This window comes from Vanessa cardui, chromosome 11 (genome assembly GCF_905220365.1).
Source record: "Vanessa cardui chromosome 11, ilVanCard2.1, whole genome shotgun sequence".
NCBI lineage: Eukaryota > Metazoa > Arthropoda > Insecta > Lepidoptera > Nymphalidae > Vanessa > Vanessa cardui.
The window spans coordinates 10043787-10062873 of NC_061133.1; the positions used below are offsets into that span (position 1 = coordinate 10043787).

Consider the following 19087-nt stretch of genomic DNA (forward strand, 5'->3'; position numbering starts at 1 on the left):
GATTGTTTACATAAACAAAATTAAATGTTCGCGACGCCGACAACACAGCTATGAATATGTGATGCTCTCACTAACGAGGCCGCACTTCGTCATTATCCTCTCAGGGTGCCTCTGCTTTCGAGTCCACTTATCTCTATTATCTAAAGGTGCTTAAGCCCCTAAAATTCCCTCATGACTCTTAAATTTACGACACGAGAAAAGATTTTAAGCGTCGTTATCTATTTTATCAGATGATGTTATGAGGTGGTGCGTGTCTGTCGTTTTGCAATATGAAATAGTTGCGTCTGTGTTTTTTACATGCAGTGTACGGTATGATTCGTGGCTAGTACACGCTTTAGGCGAGTCTACTAGACCCGTCGCGTGGGCATCAGTCGAATCAATGAAGTCTGTCAGGGTGACGCACAAAGGCGCATACATGAACGCTCTGTTTAGTTAGTTGAGGTTAGTTATTGAAATACTAATGATACTAACAAATATGTCCTTTTATTAATAATATAAATCAATCGTTATAATATCGTCTCGATTTGCAATGGTTTATTTTTAAATGATTTAACGTTTAATAATATTTACAGATAAGCAAGTATCAATGACATCGATAGATGAATTTGTGAATTCATCAGCATGGCTTATCAAGGTACTGACTCGGTACTGAAAGTGCCATTTTTATTTGTGAACGTTTGATAACGCTTGATACTAACCAAAATATAATTGAATAAGTTTTAACGTTTGTAATTTTAATCAATGCAATGTGAGAACTCTTACAAATTATTGACTTTTCCTTTTTAATGATTTTCCTCAATCACGCGGAACGATTAACTGAATAATTTTTTACTCATTTGAGCTTAGCCATGATTTATTGTTAATTAAATACAATCTAGTATTGATAAGTAGCTTACGTCAAAAAGTAAAATGAAAACTGAAAAAAAAACGTTCGCATTACGCAATTACTTTGCATTTAATTTAAATAATATCTATCAATCAAAAACAAAAAAAAAATATTGACGAATTCATAACCTCCTCTTTATTGAAGTCAGTTAAAAAGAGTTATAAGTGTTCACTTTATTAAAACGAACTTTAAATGTAAATATTTTATATAATTAAAAAGTGTAAATTATAAATATTTTTTGGTGAATTGTTATTGACTGAAAACCACATACTAATAAGTATTATTTTCATTTGCTTTACTTGAGTATTCAATGATTGATAGTTTCCGAACGCGCCAATACCGAATCGAATGCATCTCAATCGTTTGATAACATCTTTAGGACCTCTCATAAACATGGGTTTTACTACATAAATAAACTTGTAATAAAATGTGGTATTCGTAGCTTGCAAATATTTTACGTAAATAATCTACGAATTAATTTAATAAAGTGATCTGAATTATGAAATATTAAAGTTTCATTTGTTTATTTAATATAAGAACATCCATTAAATTTTATATGTCTATTTGTCAAGCCGAATGCACGAGTCAGAGTTTTAAATATTAAAAACTGTCATCCCCAGCAATAGTACCCAATGTTCATGATTCGAACTGTACACTCTTATTTTTTCTTATAATACTTTTTTTTTTAATATTCCTGGATTCTATTTTTAAATCAATAAAAGTAACAGTTTAAATAATACAGCCACAGAAAAATGTATGTAGGATAATAAATTAAATAATGTAACATAGTAAATTTAGTAGGTACGTTATTTATTTAATATTAATTAATTAGGTGTTTTAACTAAAACAAACTATTTTTTACTAATATTTTTACATTATATTCGGGGCTTTTTATGTTAATATCTGTAAAACAAAAAAAAATACACATCATAGTGTTTCACGAGAGAGAGAGATAAATACCTATATAAGAAATATATATGAACGATTCCTTTATGTGAAATGGTTTAATAGTCTGTACAATCATAAGAATATTAAAAAAAGTAGGAATTGTAATAAACACAATACGTATCGGAATTATTTTCACACCGCTTTACTAGAAGTATCTGCCAGTTATTTTCGTATTTTCGAATCCAATATTCATGTTATTGTTATTTTATTATTTAGCAATATGTTAATATAATTGTAAATATTATCAAGGCTCATGTCTGAATATTGTTCGAAATTCAAACTCACCTAGCGACTTTGTTAAAATTAGTAGTTTACATTTATTTCAATAATGTTTGTTTCTTTGTTTTTAAACTCATCATAGATGACCTTTGATGACCCTTGATATATGAAAACAAGGTAGGTAGGTATACGTAATGAATATGTATCACTTTAGCTAAACATAGTATGTCTGTAAAGAAATTTGACTTTTACTGAAAGGATTATCGAAATAATCCTCTTTCCAAAAAGTACCCCGCATTTATTGTCTACGCATATACATATTATTTTCGTTGTCAAATATTGTTTGTAAATATATTAGTTACCGACCGCGAGTCGCGACTGCATCCTCGTGTGATGTGTGTTATGTCGAGATGAGTTATCTTTATTCCAAATTGAACTCGTTTTTGAAAAGTTCACATTCAAAATATTAGAATGATATATGCAAACACTATAGTAAATCGAATAAAATTTTTCTACAAGTTCTTTTTAAACGTCAGCTATTATTTTTTATTTCGAATATAATAAAAAAAGAAACGAAAAATAAGTCGATTGCTATAATTTTATTTTTAACAATTAGGCAAGTCATGCATAATATACAACGCATTAATAATTTTCAATTAAATTATTTCAATTAATTAAAAAAAATATTTTATTAAAAAGTTGAATTACTCAGACACATATTATGTGATTGTAATATTATTTTACAAGTTATGGTGTGGTGTCTTTTTAATAGACATGTTGTGCATTATTCATATTATATAAGACATAAATAATTTAAAATTTCAAGATCAAATAATTTCCGAACGACTCCACATTTTGATATCATACACAAATTATTTATTTATCAAGATGGCTGGATATTTCTTAATGTTATTTTAGTCATTAGTGACAAAAAATAAAACAGAAAATATCTATACTGCTAGTTTATTATTAAAAACTTATATTTATATCCGATATTTTCCAGTATAGGATAGGAAGTAGGTAATTTTAATTATCGACGCTTAAACACGCACTGTTACGAATATAGAATCTTTATAGCTTTGGGTTAAGACTATTGCGCCAGTGTGGGTCTGCACGATTCTATTGCAACGCTCATGATTGCTTGATTCGTATATTGAGAAAGAAGACATCCGTCTTCTTTTTTATTTAGGCCGAAATAGTTAATTATAAGAATGAAAACTTCACTGTAAAATCGTTTAATTTTTTTTACTTATATTATCAAATTATTCAGATTATGTTTATATGCCTGTACGTTTTTAATAAAAATACCTACATAATATCTTAATATAAATATTATGCCCATTTCTGTATTAATCTTTGTTTAATAATAACTGTTTTGTAATTTACGAGAACATTTCATATTTTTTTCGTTCCACGCCACTTAAAGGTTTTAAAAAGAGTCTTAATAATGACCCAAAAGTTAAAATAATGATGCAAAAACTACGAAACAAAAATAATTACAAGCGCTTCAATTAAGCGTTGGAAAGCATACATTTAAAAATCGTTTTAAAAAATGTAAAACATTTTGTTAATTTTAAAACTTATCTAATACAATAACACAATACAATTTTTTTTTATGATATGTGATACTAGTTATATTCGTGTTTTTATTTTTATTATTATACTAAAATTCATACCACCTTATTTCTGTTAAATAAGTCATACTACTTTTGTATAATACAATATCGATTAATTGGGACATAATGAAATTGAAAATAACTTTAATCAGATTTCTATATATTTAAATAAGTATAGTAATAAATGAACATATATTCAACTAGAAAATGTTGCCAGGTGAAAGGAAGATCTAAAAATTTCGGTTATACAGCTGATAAAATTATTGTTCACTGTTCTGTCACTTTCTTCTCTATGTCAAATTCAATTATGATCGGATCAGTAGTTTAATCATGATAAGTAATGCGACACAATTATTTTTGCATTGTTAATTTTAGTCTTATAACAATCAAAACGAATGAGATCTAAAATGCGAAAATACATTTCAAATATCGAATTAAGAGGAAAGACTATTACACGAACAAAGTAGGTACTTATAATCGGAATGATTCGCCGAGTTGAATGATGAATATTAATCAAACAAGCTGACGAGATAATGTGACTCACTCGGTCTATGTTCTTATAAATTTTAATGTTCCCATCGCGTCGATCGCTTAAGCTGTTTCATTAATCGACTGCTTGTCGTGTTGTTCGAGAAAGCTGGACTGCTATTGAATTATTTATCTTAGCGACTGATGCATGAATTTGCTTGAAATGTGCTTGATATTTTTTTTTGTATAATTAGTCTATAAATTATATATCGAAAGTAACAAACGCTGGATATGGATTAATTTAACTAAAACGCTCTCGCAAACTATCAAACGTTTGTTATTATTTCGTTTGTTCTTCTGTCATGTCATGTCATGTCATGTGTATTAATTCTTTTGTCATTTCATTTCGGACTTTGTAATTAAATGCATACATAGCACTAGACCGCAGACTCGAGCCCATATTAAATTAATTAAATCTCCCTTATGCGTCTAACTGATACAGGATATAGTTAGGAAAACATTATCAATATATAATAATACTAAATCTCTTTATAGCATCCGGAATATGTCTTCAATATATTTTTAAATATTTTGGGACATACTGACGAAGAATCTATGATAGCCTAGAAGTCAACAATCGTGGTAATGTTTGTAGGTGTCGGGGGCGCAGCGCGGGCGCGAGCGGCATGCGGCCCCTGCGGCAGACGCCCATGGAGGTCGGCTAGCGGCGCGCGCGCAGCCCCCGCGCCCGCTACCCCCGCCACGCCCCCACGACATCATGGAAATCACGGATGTGCCGAGGCACAGACCTCTCGCCTTCGATAAGGTAATGTAAACTTTTTGTATTTTTTTTAACGTAAACGTAAAAATTTATGATGGTGTACATCATCTGGGTAAATTTACCCATTCATCAGATATTATTCCTCCAAAAAACAATATACTTTGTTTTGTTTTCCAGATTTTAAGTTTGATCTATCGTAATTGCCGTTTTTCTTATGGCATACAACCAAATTCTCTATCCGATGGCAAGAAGTGATTACTGTCCATAGACATTTTCACCGTATAAAGTTTTGACCATTTCTCAAACAACCAATACGCCATCAACCTCGACAACTGAAATGTTATGTTCCATGTTTCTGTAGTTACTACGGCTCACACATCCTTGGACCGCCGGAACACAAGAATAATAAGTACCTACATACTTATGACAAAAGGGTGGAACCTACTCATATGGTCTTGCACAAAGCCCTACCATACTGGTTCATAATTCTTCCAGTTACAGTACCCTGTGACAAGATCTATGAACGAAGTTGGCTACCTGGTAAATAACCATGATTTATAAACCAAAACATTTATAAATGACCGAAATTATATTATGATCAATCACAATATGACAATTTAAACCTAAATCAAATAATTATTCATTTCCATTTTAATTAAGATGACATATGTGATGACGTCATTAATATTATTAAACAACACCATGATGGCTGAAAAGTCTAACCTTACTATTGGATTGATAATTGAAAACTATGATATCTAATATATTTTATAATAAACTGGTTTCAACAAAGCTATCCAGTCGTTATTTTGGTGATTGCAATCGTTGAAACCTAATTAAAAGCTTTTTACTGTGTAAATCCCGCGTTTATGGCATTAACCTTTAATATCGCAAATTCTCCTTGGAGGATAATTTAAAAATGATGACAGATTTTAGTAATTATACTTTGTGTCTCCAAGGTTTCTCCTTAAAGTATAATTGGATCCATTCTTAAGAAAGACTTAGACTAGGATTGCGCGGGAGATATGAGACACATGTTCGATAATACAAATGGTGACTTCATCAACACGAAAGCTAATGGCTCAGTACGAACTGCTTCATTTGCTATCAAAACACGATATTGGGACGATGTCAAACCCAATTCAATAACTACTAAAAATTACGAGAAATTCTAATGATTTTTACTAGCCTGATGATTCGAACGACTTGAAAATCACCAGTAATAATGACATAATGATATAATTAGTCCAACGACTGTCTAAGGTAGCTTATCAAACTCAAACTCAAATAACTATATTCAATATAGAAGCATTATACTTCTTATGGTCAAATTAAATAAAAACATATTGTTTATGAAGAAATAGCCAGGAGGCGATCGTTTCATTCCCAAGCTTACATAACAGGATATACGAGATGATGTAATAGGCATCTAATAAATATTGGTAATGTTATTATATCAACTAATTGAGCGATTATAGCATTGAAAATTGTTAGTTTCTCTTCCTTTCATCAGTTGACTTTACATTCAGGAAACAATTTCCAAATATACAAATTGAAATGGAATTAATGATTCTGATTAAACGGAAATTGAATTTGCAATACAGTGATAAAATACGAAATCTATAAAGTTTATTACAAAATTTATCGTTGTGCTTAAAGAGATTTCTAAAATGACGAATGTTAAGAGCACTTCTTGCATTCAAATACACTTTATATTTCAATAAAATATATCTGTATCGATATGAGACGATGTCTTCCTGTCTGATTTTGGCCTTTCTCGATGGAAACAAGCCAACTGCGTATGGCATATTATGGTTTGCAAGTGTGCACGCAAACATAAGTGTACTTCTGTTCCCTCAGTCCCGTTCTATGGGGTGGGGAATACCACACGACCTGAAAGAGGTACTAACCGCGCTGTATTAAACTATGTCGATTTCAAAACTCTTTCTGTTTAGAAATTCTCAGCAACACGAACAATTAAGTGTTATTAATCAATATCGGGCACTAAACTCAGGACACCGAGATCCGCAGCCTTATAAATTAGGCAATCGACGTAATTGTACTGTTAATACGAGTAAATAATTATTATAAATAAAAAATAAATATAATAATTCATATGTCATAGACTTCGCTAAAATATTAATAACAAATATATTAAATCTCTCAATAACGACCAATTAACACATTCTGAATAACATACAACATATAAATAAAGATCCCATTAAGTATTTCGTGTTTACTAATTTTGCCCGATGCTATCTTTTATTACAGCTCACCTTTATTGCCATTGTAATGAAACCCTATATGAGCCACTACTCCTTTTGTTGGGTCCCCCGGGACGGCAACACAATGATAACAATACTCACATATTGTACGACGGAACTCTGATTATATTGATTACTCCGTGCGGAGCAAACTCGGGTACATAGTCGGTAAACTTTGTACATTTTCCACGGTATTTCAACATTTTGAATTTTTAATCTGTATCTTATTCCGTAAAGCCTACTTCGTGGTTAATGTACTAAATAATGTAATGGTTCCAAAAAAATACATGGTATATTGAATTTATATCATAGAAAATTATTCATAACAATAAATACATAATAGTTTTTAAGATATTCGAAAAAAAGTAAATTATTATAATTCACTGGCTTACTTTTTCATGCCAGGGATCATACTTGGGAGTTATAATTTATATACACCTCGTTCGTGTATTTCACATTGCAAAACAATGTATGGTTGTTTGTCAAATTGGCTGTATGGCCGTAGACTCTGGCCTACCGAATACGGGTTTATTTATATAAAATATAAAAATAAAAAATATAAATGTCACAAATCATATTAAAGTTGAAAACCAATCGACAGTTGACCTCGAACTTAACTATAAAGGATATCGATAGTACCATCGATAGTATCGATTTTATTTTGAACTATCGATATTGTAAAATCACTGCACAAAACAATCGAAATTTGGTTATAAAGTATGGTTTTTGCAATACTTTCGATACTTTTGCTCATAAAGGGCAACACATAGTATCGACAGACATGTGACGACAATATCGATAGACGATCGATAATATTATTTACACCTTAACTATCGATAGATAATCTATTGTATCTCAATAGTGGGCTATCGGAATTCAGAACGCAACTATAATTTATATAATGTTTAATATTATCAATTGTAATAAGTTCGTACCTCTTATGATACTCTTATAAGGAAGAGGCAAAACATTATTATTTTAATGGCTCTTTTGTAGTAGAAAAGATTTTGCGTCATAAATTAATATGTCAGATCTTATTTAATAGTATGAAAATCAGAGTTAGATTATTAGGAATGTAAAGATAAGTGATTTATCTTTGCCTTTATTTTATTATCACACTTTTAATATTGTTCTAGGTCTATTAACGTAATCATATCTCAACAACGGAATTCGTTACTTTTTTTAAATTCATTTTAGATTTTTTAATTTTCCTGTATCGTTTGTACTGTTATTAACAATGATATTCAACGTATTTCTTTATAATGCTGTTTTCTTTTTGTTATTTATTAGAATAGCAACACCAATATATGGCTTAACGACACGGATTCAAGCGAATTGACACTAGTCTGACGTTTTAGATTTAAATAAGTTAAAATTGTAAAAATATTTTTTAATCTTACAGTATAATATTTAATATTTAGTTGTCTGTCTGCAAAACTTCATATATTTTCTTAAATGGATATTTTCTTACGTTTTGTCCTTTGAAAAAGCTTTTATTTTAACAATTATAGTTACTTTTACAGCCTATCAAGACATTTGCTATGTGTTCCACTTACTTACAAAACTTAAAATGTAGTATTAGGTACTATTTTTTAACTGGGTTAACTATTATTTCTTTTGTAGGACAACGAACACGCTTTTAACAATAGAACCTCGAATTCGTTCAGTAGTATATTTAAAGCCTTACTACAAAACTATGTAATTTATAGATGTTAACACACCTTGGGAATAAAACGACGATTTAAGTAATAAAATATTAATGGAAACACAACAAACATTTAATTTTCATTGCAGGTATATATTTAGGTACAGATTTATTTTGAACCGATGGTGGATTTTCGGCAATCAATAAGCAATGAAACTTTGGATTTTACCTGACCTCAATCAAGGCTACCTCTTTGAAATATATTTATGAGTTGATAAAAAAATATAAAAAAATTATCACTAAAGTGCATAAAGTATACTCGGTGTAATTTTTAAAATAATTTGGCAAAAAAACAAGCCTTTTAAACATGCATTTTTTTATTCAATAAGCAAGTAGGTAATGCTCTTGTGTTATTTGATATAAAAACTTTTCGCCTATAACCTTCTTACATTGGTATGTGTGTCATCCACATGGGTAAAATGTGCTATAATTTCTAGTACTCTAAAATATTTGATATTGATTGAGTTTCGAATTTTTTTTCGTACTTTCGTAAACGATTGCGCGTGGTTTAGAATATTGAAGCTGCAAAAAGGTAGAGCGCAACTTCCGATCGATGAGCAGAAGCGTTAGTAGAAACAACGCGTTAATTAGTTATACGTTAATAAATTATCCTTCTTTATCCCATGACACAGTGGCCATAACTTTGCCTGTGGGTGGAATCATTCGTGGTGATAACAGAACGGCAATTTTACTGAATTCTCTGCCTCCTGTTACCCCACTCTCTTTGTTAAATTCTTTTGATAGTTGTTGATGGGGATATCTGTAAAGTTTTACCTAGTTTTCTGTTACAACTCATACTATTTAGTAATAAATTAACCACATACTTTTACAACAACAAATGTTTGAGGAAACAACGACGTGAGAAAGATGTGTAGGTAGGTTTTTGTAATTCTGTCGGGTCAGGTACAACACTTATTAAATATTCTACCTCAAGACAGCATTTCCTAGTGTTATTGTGTTCTAGTAAAAAGAATAAGTGAGGTAATGTAACTACAGGCACAGGAGAAATAAAATTGAACTCAAAAATGGTGGCGCATTGGCGAAATAATGGTTAATAATTCCCACAGCACCAACGCCTATGGTCGGTGTTGACCAATAACTATCAGGTATTTCCATCTTCCTATATGATTAAAATGATTTTTTAATTATATATTGTATCTAAATATTTCCTTAGATAACGTTTATAAAGAGTTACGTAACATTCAAAACAATCGTTACAATCATTTCCTAATGGTAAACTTCTTATGAAAGTGGATGTAAATAGAAATATTTAGTAATATCCTTATGAAATATTAGCGGACTCGGATTCAGCTACGGGTATCTATTGATCGGACACGTGACGTCACAGCCTTCGCCTCGGTTCTTGGGGGACGAATCAACGCGGAGCCGCTCACATAATACTTCGAAAAATTTTGCCAAATAACCCGTAATCTACTATCTAGAGCCTGTTTATGTCTTTAATACTAACCACCAAATTAAGATTATGTTTAATATATCTGACAAATATGTTAGTATTATTAACTATTTTTAAAAAAAATATTCGTCTTTATTATATTTTCAAGCTTGTAGTTATAGGTAGTTTCATAAATTGTATTAAATAATAAATTTTTAATTACAATTAAAGATAATCGTGATTCGAATCGAATCGATCGTCTTTTATCTATTATTATTCATGTGTAAATTTTTGTCTTTATGTCTATATGTGTGTCTTCCAAGAACAACACTAAGAGTACATACTTACACTTAATTGACCAAAAATAAAACTTGTATGTATTGTACGTGAAGAAAGATAGATGGATATACAAGCTTTGTAAGTGACTCACCCTTTCAAACCGGAATACAGAAATATAAATGATCACAGCTTAGTGGTAGAATAGTTAATTGGATGGGTAAAACCATGACAGGGCTGTACACCGTCTACCACCATATTCATGCCGTAATAGATAATATTTAATAAAAACGCACTTAATAAAAAATATGACGAATTTTCATATAAATGTATTTCGTAAGTAAGCAATTTTTTTTTATTACGATTGGTATAAATTCTGTCTTAAAATCGATGTGGCTTTCATAAATTTCAAATAAAGGCTACGTTGAATTTGATAGTTTATCAATTAAAGTCTAGTCTGTATTGATAGCCAATATCATCTCGAATCGGTCGTTAGCACGATAGCGAAACAAATTGCTCGAAGCGTCGACAGTTAAATCCGATTATAGGCGCACGATAGTTTCATACTATACGATTTTAATTATTTTATTAATAAACAGTCAGAGGAATATATTCTTCGTAAATACTTTCCTATATAATGTTTAGTTTTTAAGAAATCTTAGCGTTAAATTGCGCATCAATAGATTTAAGTTCGTACGTTTTCCCATACAAAAAAAATGTATGTCAGATGTTTTAATATCAGACCGTAACCTACTATCTTCTATGTGTATCAAAAATACTTAAAACATTCTCAATGTTTTAATATAAACAATATGAATTATGCGAATGTACCTGTACACAGTTTTAGTCGAATTGCCAACGAATTTGTACAAATCGTACTAACGCAATATATTATACTATAATAGTAGGATTATGCGCAATTAAAAAAAATCTAATCTATTTTTAATATTTCATTTCAATACACATATATTTATAACCAATATCAATTCTCTATATAAATGTATCTTTAGAATATTCACTGTATTTTTTTTGGGAAAATCACTCAAATCTCTTTATTAAATACAATATTTTATATATTGCCTACCAATAATCATTTGTAAGTAACACAAATGATCCTTATAAAAGTATATCTATCTGTATATCTATAAAATTCAAGACTTGGGTCTGGGGGTGGATATGACTCAGCTTTCCTCCTGCGCGTTCCTATCGATCCTCTTATTTCCTATCAACGTTTCGCACTGGAATATTACGTATATAAATATTATACATTATATTCATGCTAAGAATATCTACGTGGCGTTTATTAAATTAATAACAATCTTTATGTGCATAGAATTTGTGCAATATTCTATCATGTAGCTTAAAATTAAATATGAAGATTTAAATTTAGAACACCAAAGGCTTGGCATGGAAAATATTTTACATTAAATTTGAACAAGCATAGTGAGGATAGTGTATAAAACTCTTAATTTTAATATTTGATCTTTCGAATCTACGGTGCCGCTGAGCTACATGTATCATTTTGGAGTGAAGATTCTTCGAAGGAGATTCAACGAGAAATTTGTAGTTACTCTTTTAATAATAAAGTATTATAAGCTAATGAATGAAAATATTAAACCCGTGCTAGATTTAAAGCGAGTATCATTTTGTCTCCTGGATTATTAGCTGATGAAAATATTTCAGCTCAATCTTTGAATAGAAATGGCATAACATTCAGTTACAACATTCAAATCCTCCACACCTGTAAAATCTAAGAAAAATCTTAAAAACTTCGCCGTCACATTATTCAATCAAACTATATTCTCCGCGCGTCAAATAAGACCTGAACAATATTAGCAGTTTCAAAATTCGAAGCGAGTATGGAGTTTCGTTTAAGTGTTCTTTTGCACCAAGATTCTTACTTTTGTAAAGTTTTTTTTTTAACCCCGCTTCGCCTACAAGTAAGGGCTCTTGAAGTATTTATAGATTGAGAGTGACGCGTCATTGTCCTCGCTATTGTGAATTCTTATTGACTTAAGACGCTATCATGATCATAAGAGTCAGCCTTTTGCCTTAGACCCTCTTTCAACTCGACTCCAAAGGATATTTTCAGTCATTAACGTTCCATATTTAAATCGGTACTTTTTTTCAATTTTTGAAATACATTTTGTTTTTAAAATGTGTCTAAGAAATACATAATAAATAATTGTTATTTCATCATACTCAATTTATAATATTTGATTATTTATATAATTAACCCGTATAATTTTTTATGATATTTTTGACTTAATAACCGAAATAGGCCGCTCATCGACGTGTCACTTGATCTTCACGAAGGCTTTTGTTTATTCTTCTGGGTTCAAGCCAGCAACCAGTTGAGCGGACTGTTAATGAAATCGAATATATACGAATAAAATGACAACCGGCATAAATAATATAAATTCCATCCTCGCGTAATTGAACAAAATCTTATTTGTACTTATATGTTTTCTTAAATAATCTTAATACTATTAACGAATAATCAAAATCATAACTAAATAATGCCTAAATTATTTGAGTAGGCTTTTAAAAGCACTTCTGAATTGTCTCTTTACGTTGATTATCTGTTGTCTTACTATGTACATACTCCAATCAAAACCTAGTGCTGCTGGTACAATTTTGGTAATCAATAATAATGTGTAAAGTCAATACTAATGTAAAGCTATAATCGGTACCCACCTACTAACGTACCATTGTTATAAGTAGTAAGTAAGCTTGGTTACGAAATGCATAGAGTTATTTAATAGAAGATTTTCTTTTTCAGATGGAAAGTTTGATAAAAGAAATGCAAGATCCAGAAAGCGGCGTACCAGTACGGAGTCAGAAACTATTTCTTAGCGTTATACCTTCGGCATTTATGGGTAAGCCATTGGAAATTACTTGAAAATAAATCAATTTATCATCACATAGTATTTTAAACAAAGTCACTTACCGCTGTCTGTCCCTATGTATGCTTAGATCTTTAAAATTACGCAACGGATTTTGATGCGTTTTTTTCTAAAAGATAGAGTGCTTCGAGTTTTTGTATATAATATATGGACAATATAGTAAAGAAATACTGATTATTTTAGAAGTTTCTAATTTGATGTCGTAAATAAACAAATTATGTAGTATTTCGCGCCACCTCCCGCCAGTCCCGCCAAAAAGAGAAAGAATTTTAAAAGACATCTGTCAGCTTGACGCGTGACGTTCGGAAAGTCACACTAATTCTCCTTATAGTAGTATATTTAGTATTGTACTCATGCTAAGCTGGGGCGGGTCGCTAGTGGATAAAATAGTAAAAAACACTGGTAATTTTAGAAGTTTCTATTCTGATATAGTAAGTAAACAATTTCTGTAGTATATTTAGTATAAGTATTGCACCTGAGCGAAGTGCGGGCGCTATTGTTTTTTTTTTTTAACAATGATTTATTTACTCTTAGAAGAAAGTACTGGTTTTTCATTAAAACAAACGAAAACACTATATGTGTGTTAATATTTAAGCCTATAGTAAGCGTGTAAGTAGACGATTCTTTGCATTTCGATCCTTACTTCAATCCTCAACATTGTCTGTGGGTCTAATTGCAAAATCAATAGTGAACGCATCGACATTCTGCGTCGGCCGTTCACCGAGACGCGCTCTCATCATTTCTTACAGTATATTGCAATTATTATATAAAAAGGTTAAAATATTTAATATATTTGTTAATATGTTAATCTACATACATATAGTAAAATTGAAGTGTCTGTTTATAGTATTAAAATAACCGCTTTTAATAAATGCATATGTATACACGGTGCATATACTAAAGTGGCATTATTTACAATTTTTGTCTGCTTATTTGTTCCGGCTAATTTCTAAATCGGACCGATTTTAACGGGACTTTCACGTACAGATAGTTGATGCAATAAAGAGTAACTTAAGCAACAATCCGTTATTTGTTAAATTCACGCACACAAACTCGCTAGTAAAGCTAATATGCCATAAAATCAATAACTTCTTTAAACTACGAAATTGTTTTTTGATTGAAATCCATATACATTTATGTTATTAAATTGTTTGTTTTCAAAATATTTTACGTTCAATATCATTTGCAGAAATTATTTATTTAAAACTGTGTACGACCTAGAGTTATATAAGTATACACTGTTAATATTTTTACATACCAAATTCATATTAATATTATAAACGTGAAAGTAATTGTAACTCTGTCGCTCTTTCACGAACAAACCGCTGAACCGAATTAAATGAAATTAAAAAGTCGCTGGCGACCACTAGTTATGAATAAAATAACAAAACACTGTATGCCAATCCAAAATTAAAACTCTAGTATACCTAAAAATGCGAAGAAATCTACAATAAAGTGTTGTAATTTTATACATTGTATTAACATAGCTGTAGGTTTCGGAGAAATATTACAATTATAATTTCAGTAGTTCGGGATGGCCAAAATAATATTATCGTTTTACAATGATGCTTCAATGTCTCTATCTTTTGTTAGAATGCCCCGCTATCGTCCAATTGTTTTCTAATGATAGCTCAATCATATTTAAAATAAGAAATAGTGTTACATGCCAGCATTAAATCCCATATAAAATAATATTAATTACAGTTTTACAAATTATTGATCAATTAATTACAATAATTATTGTATATAATAAAGTAAATTCAATAGCCCCTGCTATATTAATAATATGCAATAATAATGTGATATAAATTATGATATAGAATCAAATGTCATACACCGCGCTGAAGGCTGGAATTACTCTGTAGCACAATATATATTTTTTTCTTATTCAGGCTTAAGTACAAAATGTGATTCTTTCTACCGACGCGACACTAAAATGAAACAAAATATTACGAATGTAATATGTTCATTAAACTGAACAATAGTAATCACATTATACATATGAATCATGGCAAGCTTAAATTCCGACAGATTAATGAATTAATTTAAATTGCTTCCGCTCCGCTCACGACTAATATTTGGAGCTGAGTATAGTACGACACAACTTAGATGTAGCATCATCAAATTCAGTATAACCGATTACTGCCGATTTATACATCCAATAGAAATATCTCCCTATCGCGCCATTCAACACAATTCGTCGCTATAGATTCTCGCGTCAGTGACGTGTCAAATTAACGAATATATTAGGTCACATGATATTACAAGTTATAACGTAAGTTATTGTGTAAAAATCATCTTCACATAAGAAATAAATATTGACGATTTGGGATAGTATACTTAATTCGAATGTGATCGGTTTTACGAATTTTGCCGATGTTACATCTAAGTTGTGTCGTGGTGTACAGCACCACTCTGCTTCTATGCGTGTTGATGGATACAGATGTTGACGAATTTCATATGACACAGATTTCCTCACGAGGTATTCTCCCGCGGAGCACATTATGAATTATGAATACAAATTAAGTAAATGAGTACTCCATGTCGCTTGCTTAGTATTGAATAGCGACCTAATCTATACTCCTCTAAGCAGTCTCAGTGTAACTGTCTGTTGCTCTTCTTTAACTGATTGAAATTTGAAATGCTTCAACTTCAAGTAAGGAGTTTTTATGCCTACCTGACGACCAAATAAGTTATGAACTAGACATTAAAGCTCAAACATTGTAAAGTTTTAAGTTTTTAAACAACAAAATCAAAGTGACAAATTGTTTTGCATACTAGACATATATACATATATAAACATACATATGTGATGCTGTCTGGCAATAAAATGCAGGAATATTATAATAAAAAACCAATTGCAATATGTGTTATAAAAACGGGACGGACAACTCCTCTTTTGAAAAATAACAATATAAAAAAACATTCATTTTATTTTTTTTCATTTCAGGATATGATCTTGTGGAGTGGCTAATGGAGCGATTTAATTTAGATGAGACTAGCAACGGTGGGTAAAGCTAAAAAATTTTTTTTTCGTTTCTATTAGTTTTGTTGTCCTTAAATTATTCTGATCCTTCTATTTGTCTTTGGCGAATATTACTTCTTTAGAACAAGAACGTGTATTCGATAATAGATTATCATTGTCCCGTGAATAACTTTTTTTATTCCTTTTCAGTTGAAGCAATAAATTTAGCCAACCAACTATGCCAATATGGTTATTTCTTTCCTGTCAACGATTCGAAAAACCTTGTGTTAAAGGATGATTCTTCTCTTTATAGATTTCAAGTGAGTATACCGAGCTGTAAAACATCTAATGATGCATGAACGTTTTCTAATCGTCTGACTCCCTGAATTGATTCAATTCAATTTCTCTGCATGAACCCACAATTTTAATCATTGACTTATGAACAAACTTCTGCTACTATTTTAAGCTATCAAATGGTTTGATTAATATTTTATACTTAATATTAAAACTCAATATATTCAAATGCCAAATTCAATTATGTTTTGAAGAGTCAATTTCTATCAAGTATTTTACATTTTTTATCATGGTAAGTCAAGGGTCAAGCAGGGAAACGTTAAACAAATCGATACATTTTATCTGTTAATCGTTTTATCACAGAGTCCTTACTATTGGCCGTGGCAAGGGCCGCGCGTGGCCGGCGCTGGCTCCAGCGCGCCCACGCTGGGGCCCGACAACGTGGAATACGCCATCTACCTGGTGAAGCGTACTCTTCGAAACAAGCAGCGCCACGGCCTGGAAGATTACGAGCAAGAAGCCTTAGCCAACCTGAAGAAGAACCTCGCCGCTAAGTGGGACTTTATCACTATGCAGGCTGAAGAACAGGTGAACAAAGTATTGCATGTTTATTCTATATACCTTAAAGATTTGGGCTTACACGACAAATTTATAATAAATATTATTATTTTAAAAAAATCTGAAATATATTTCTCCAAATATGTTACGAATTATATAGTATAATATTGCTTATAATTTTGTGAATAGAATCTACTGTATTGTTTAATATGTTACTGCGCTTACAAAGAAATGCGCTTCAAACATTTACTTACGTAGTTATGTACGTATGTTTATACATACACAAGCCCACTTAGACGTTTTTGGTATTAAATAACGTAGACTATTGTAAAAAACTGAAATTAATACTATAATAGGAAAACAACATTAATTTGGCCTATAATGTTATGTACTTTAATTTAATTATTCCTCTCTAATATAAGATTTTTACTCAATCATGTGTGTGTTATTCAAATATGTGTTTGTTTGTAAGATGTTGCTAAATTCCTCAAGTAAATTACAATGAGAACATTTCGATTTTCTGGAGCTGATGTAGATTAGAAAAATTATAATGTCAAACATTTCTCATTAGGTTCGGCTCGCGAAAGATCGTAAGAAGGGAGACAAAATAGTAAGCGACAGTCAAGAGCGCGCCTATTGGAGAGTAGCGCGACCGCCTCCTGGAGTACCAAGCGCTCTGGAGCCTTGTCCTGTTCCGGTGCGCGCTAGACATCCTCGGCCGAAGAAGCGCTCGATACAACAACTGACACGAGAGGTAATGGAAAAAGAGGTAATCGTTTACCCACAAAAAATCCTTTGACGACCTCCGTGGTCGAGTAGGGGTGTACGCCTCTCCGAGGTCCCGGCCGAGTCAATGTAGAAATAGTTAATTAGTTTTCTATGTTGTCTTGGGTCAGGATGTTTGTAGTACCGTCGTTGCTTCTGATTTTCCATAACACAAGTTCATTAGCTACTTACATTAGGATCAGAGTAATGTATGTGATGTTGTCCAATATTAATCTACTGGTGATAGTTAGGGGTACCACTGAACATGATCCTCTAATTAATAAGTGAATAATTTAATTTTACAGGTTGAACATTTAAGAGCTAGTCTAGATCGTACGAGAGTGAAGACGTCTATTGCCCTAGAGGCCCTTATGGGTTACTCGGAGACCTTCACGGCGTATGATCCCTGGCTCACGCCGCCTCAACCCTCTAACCCTTGGGTCAGCGATGACACTCTATTTTGGCAGATCAACAGCCCAATGTAAATAGATTAATATACTAAAATAATAAAAAAAAAACGTCAGGCCACACTATCATTTAATAATATAAAACTTTATTTTTCAACAGCGTGGAAGTGCCAAGTGAAAAACGCGTGCAGAGATGGGCACTTTCCATAGAAGAATTGGTATCCGACCCAACAGGCCTTCAAGAATTTACTAGTTTCCTTCGAAAGGAGTATTCTCACGAGAATATTCGTTTTTGGCTGGCCGTAATGGACCTACGACGAAGTAGTACCAAACAAATACCTAAAAAACTTGAAGAAATCTATGAGTAAGCACAAATTTGACAAATCACGGTTCAATCATCACTTAGGATTTGATGAACTTAATTGAATCCAAGGATTTTTTTAAAAATGTGAATCTGTAAAGTATACCTTCATCATCAGTTGATAAATGAAATCATATTTAGACATCCCGACGACCTCCGTGGTCAAGTGGTGTGTACACCGGTTTTCATGGGTACACCACTCCGAGATCCTGGGTTCGATTCCCGGCCGAGTCAATGTAGACTTCTATGTTGTCTTGGGTCTGGGTGTTTGTGGT

General features: G+C 31.5%; 1 protein-coding gene across 4 annotated transcripts in view; it reads left to right on the forward strand.

Moving 5' to 3' along the window:
* LOC124533558 overlaps positions 1-19087 on the forward strand; it is a 32439-nt gene that overhangs the window by 7813 nt on the left and 5539 nt on the right. For 2 of the 4 annotated variants that reach the window (XM_047108918.1, XM_047108919.1), the window contains exons 2-9: positions 4793-4963; positions 13339-13435; positions 16413-16469; positions 16638-16747; positions 17085-17309; positions 17851-18033; positions 18350-18525; positions 18612-18815. In XM_047108918.1, the coding sequence (XP_046964874.1) occupies positions 4916-4963; positions 13339-13435; positions 16413-16469; positions 16638-16747; positions 17085-17309; positions 17851-18033; positions 18350-18525; positions 18612-18815 (1100 nt within the window). In that variant the 5' untranslated portion in view covers positions 4793-4915. Of the gene's footprint in view, positions 1-225; positions 442-572; positions 635-4792; positions 4964-13338; positions 13436-16412; positions 16470-16637; positions 16748-17084; positions 17310-17850; positions 18034-18349; positions 18526-18611; positions 18816-19087 lie in introns of those variants that run through there. The other 2 variants (XM_047108916.1, XM_047108917.1) reach the window with 2 other exon arrangements.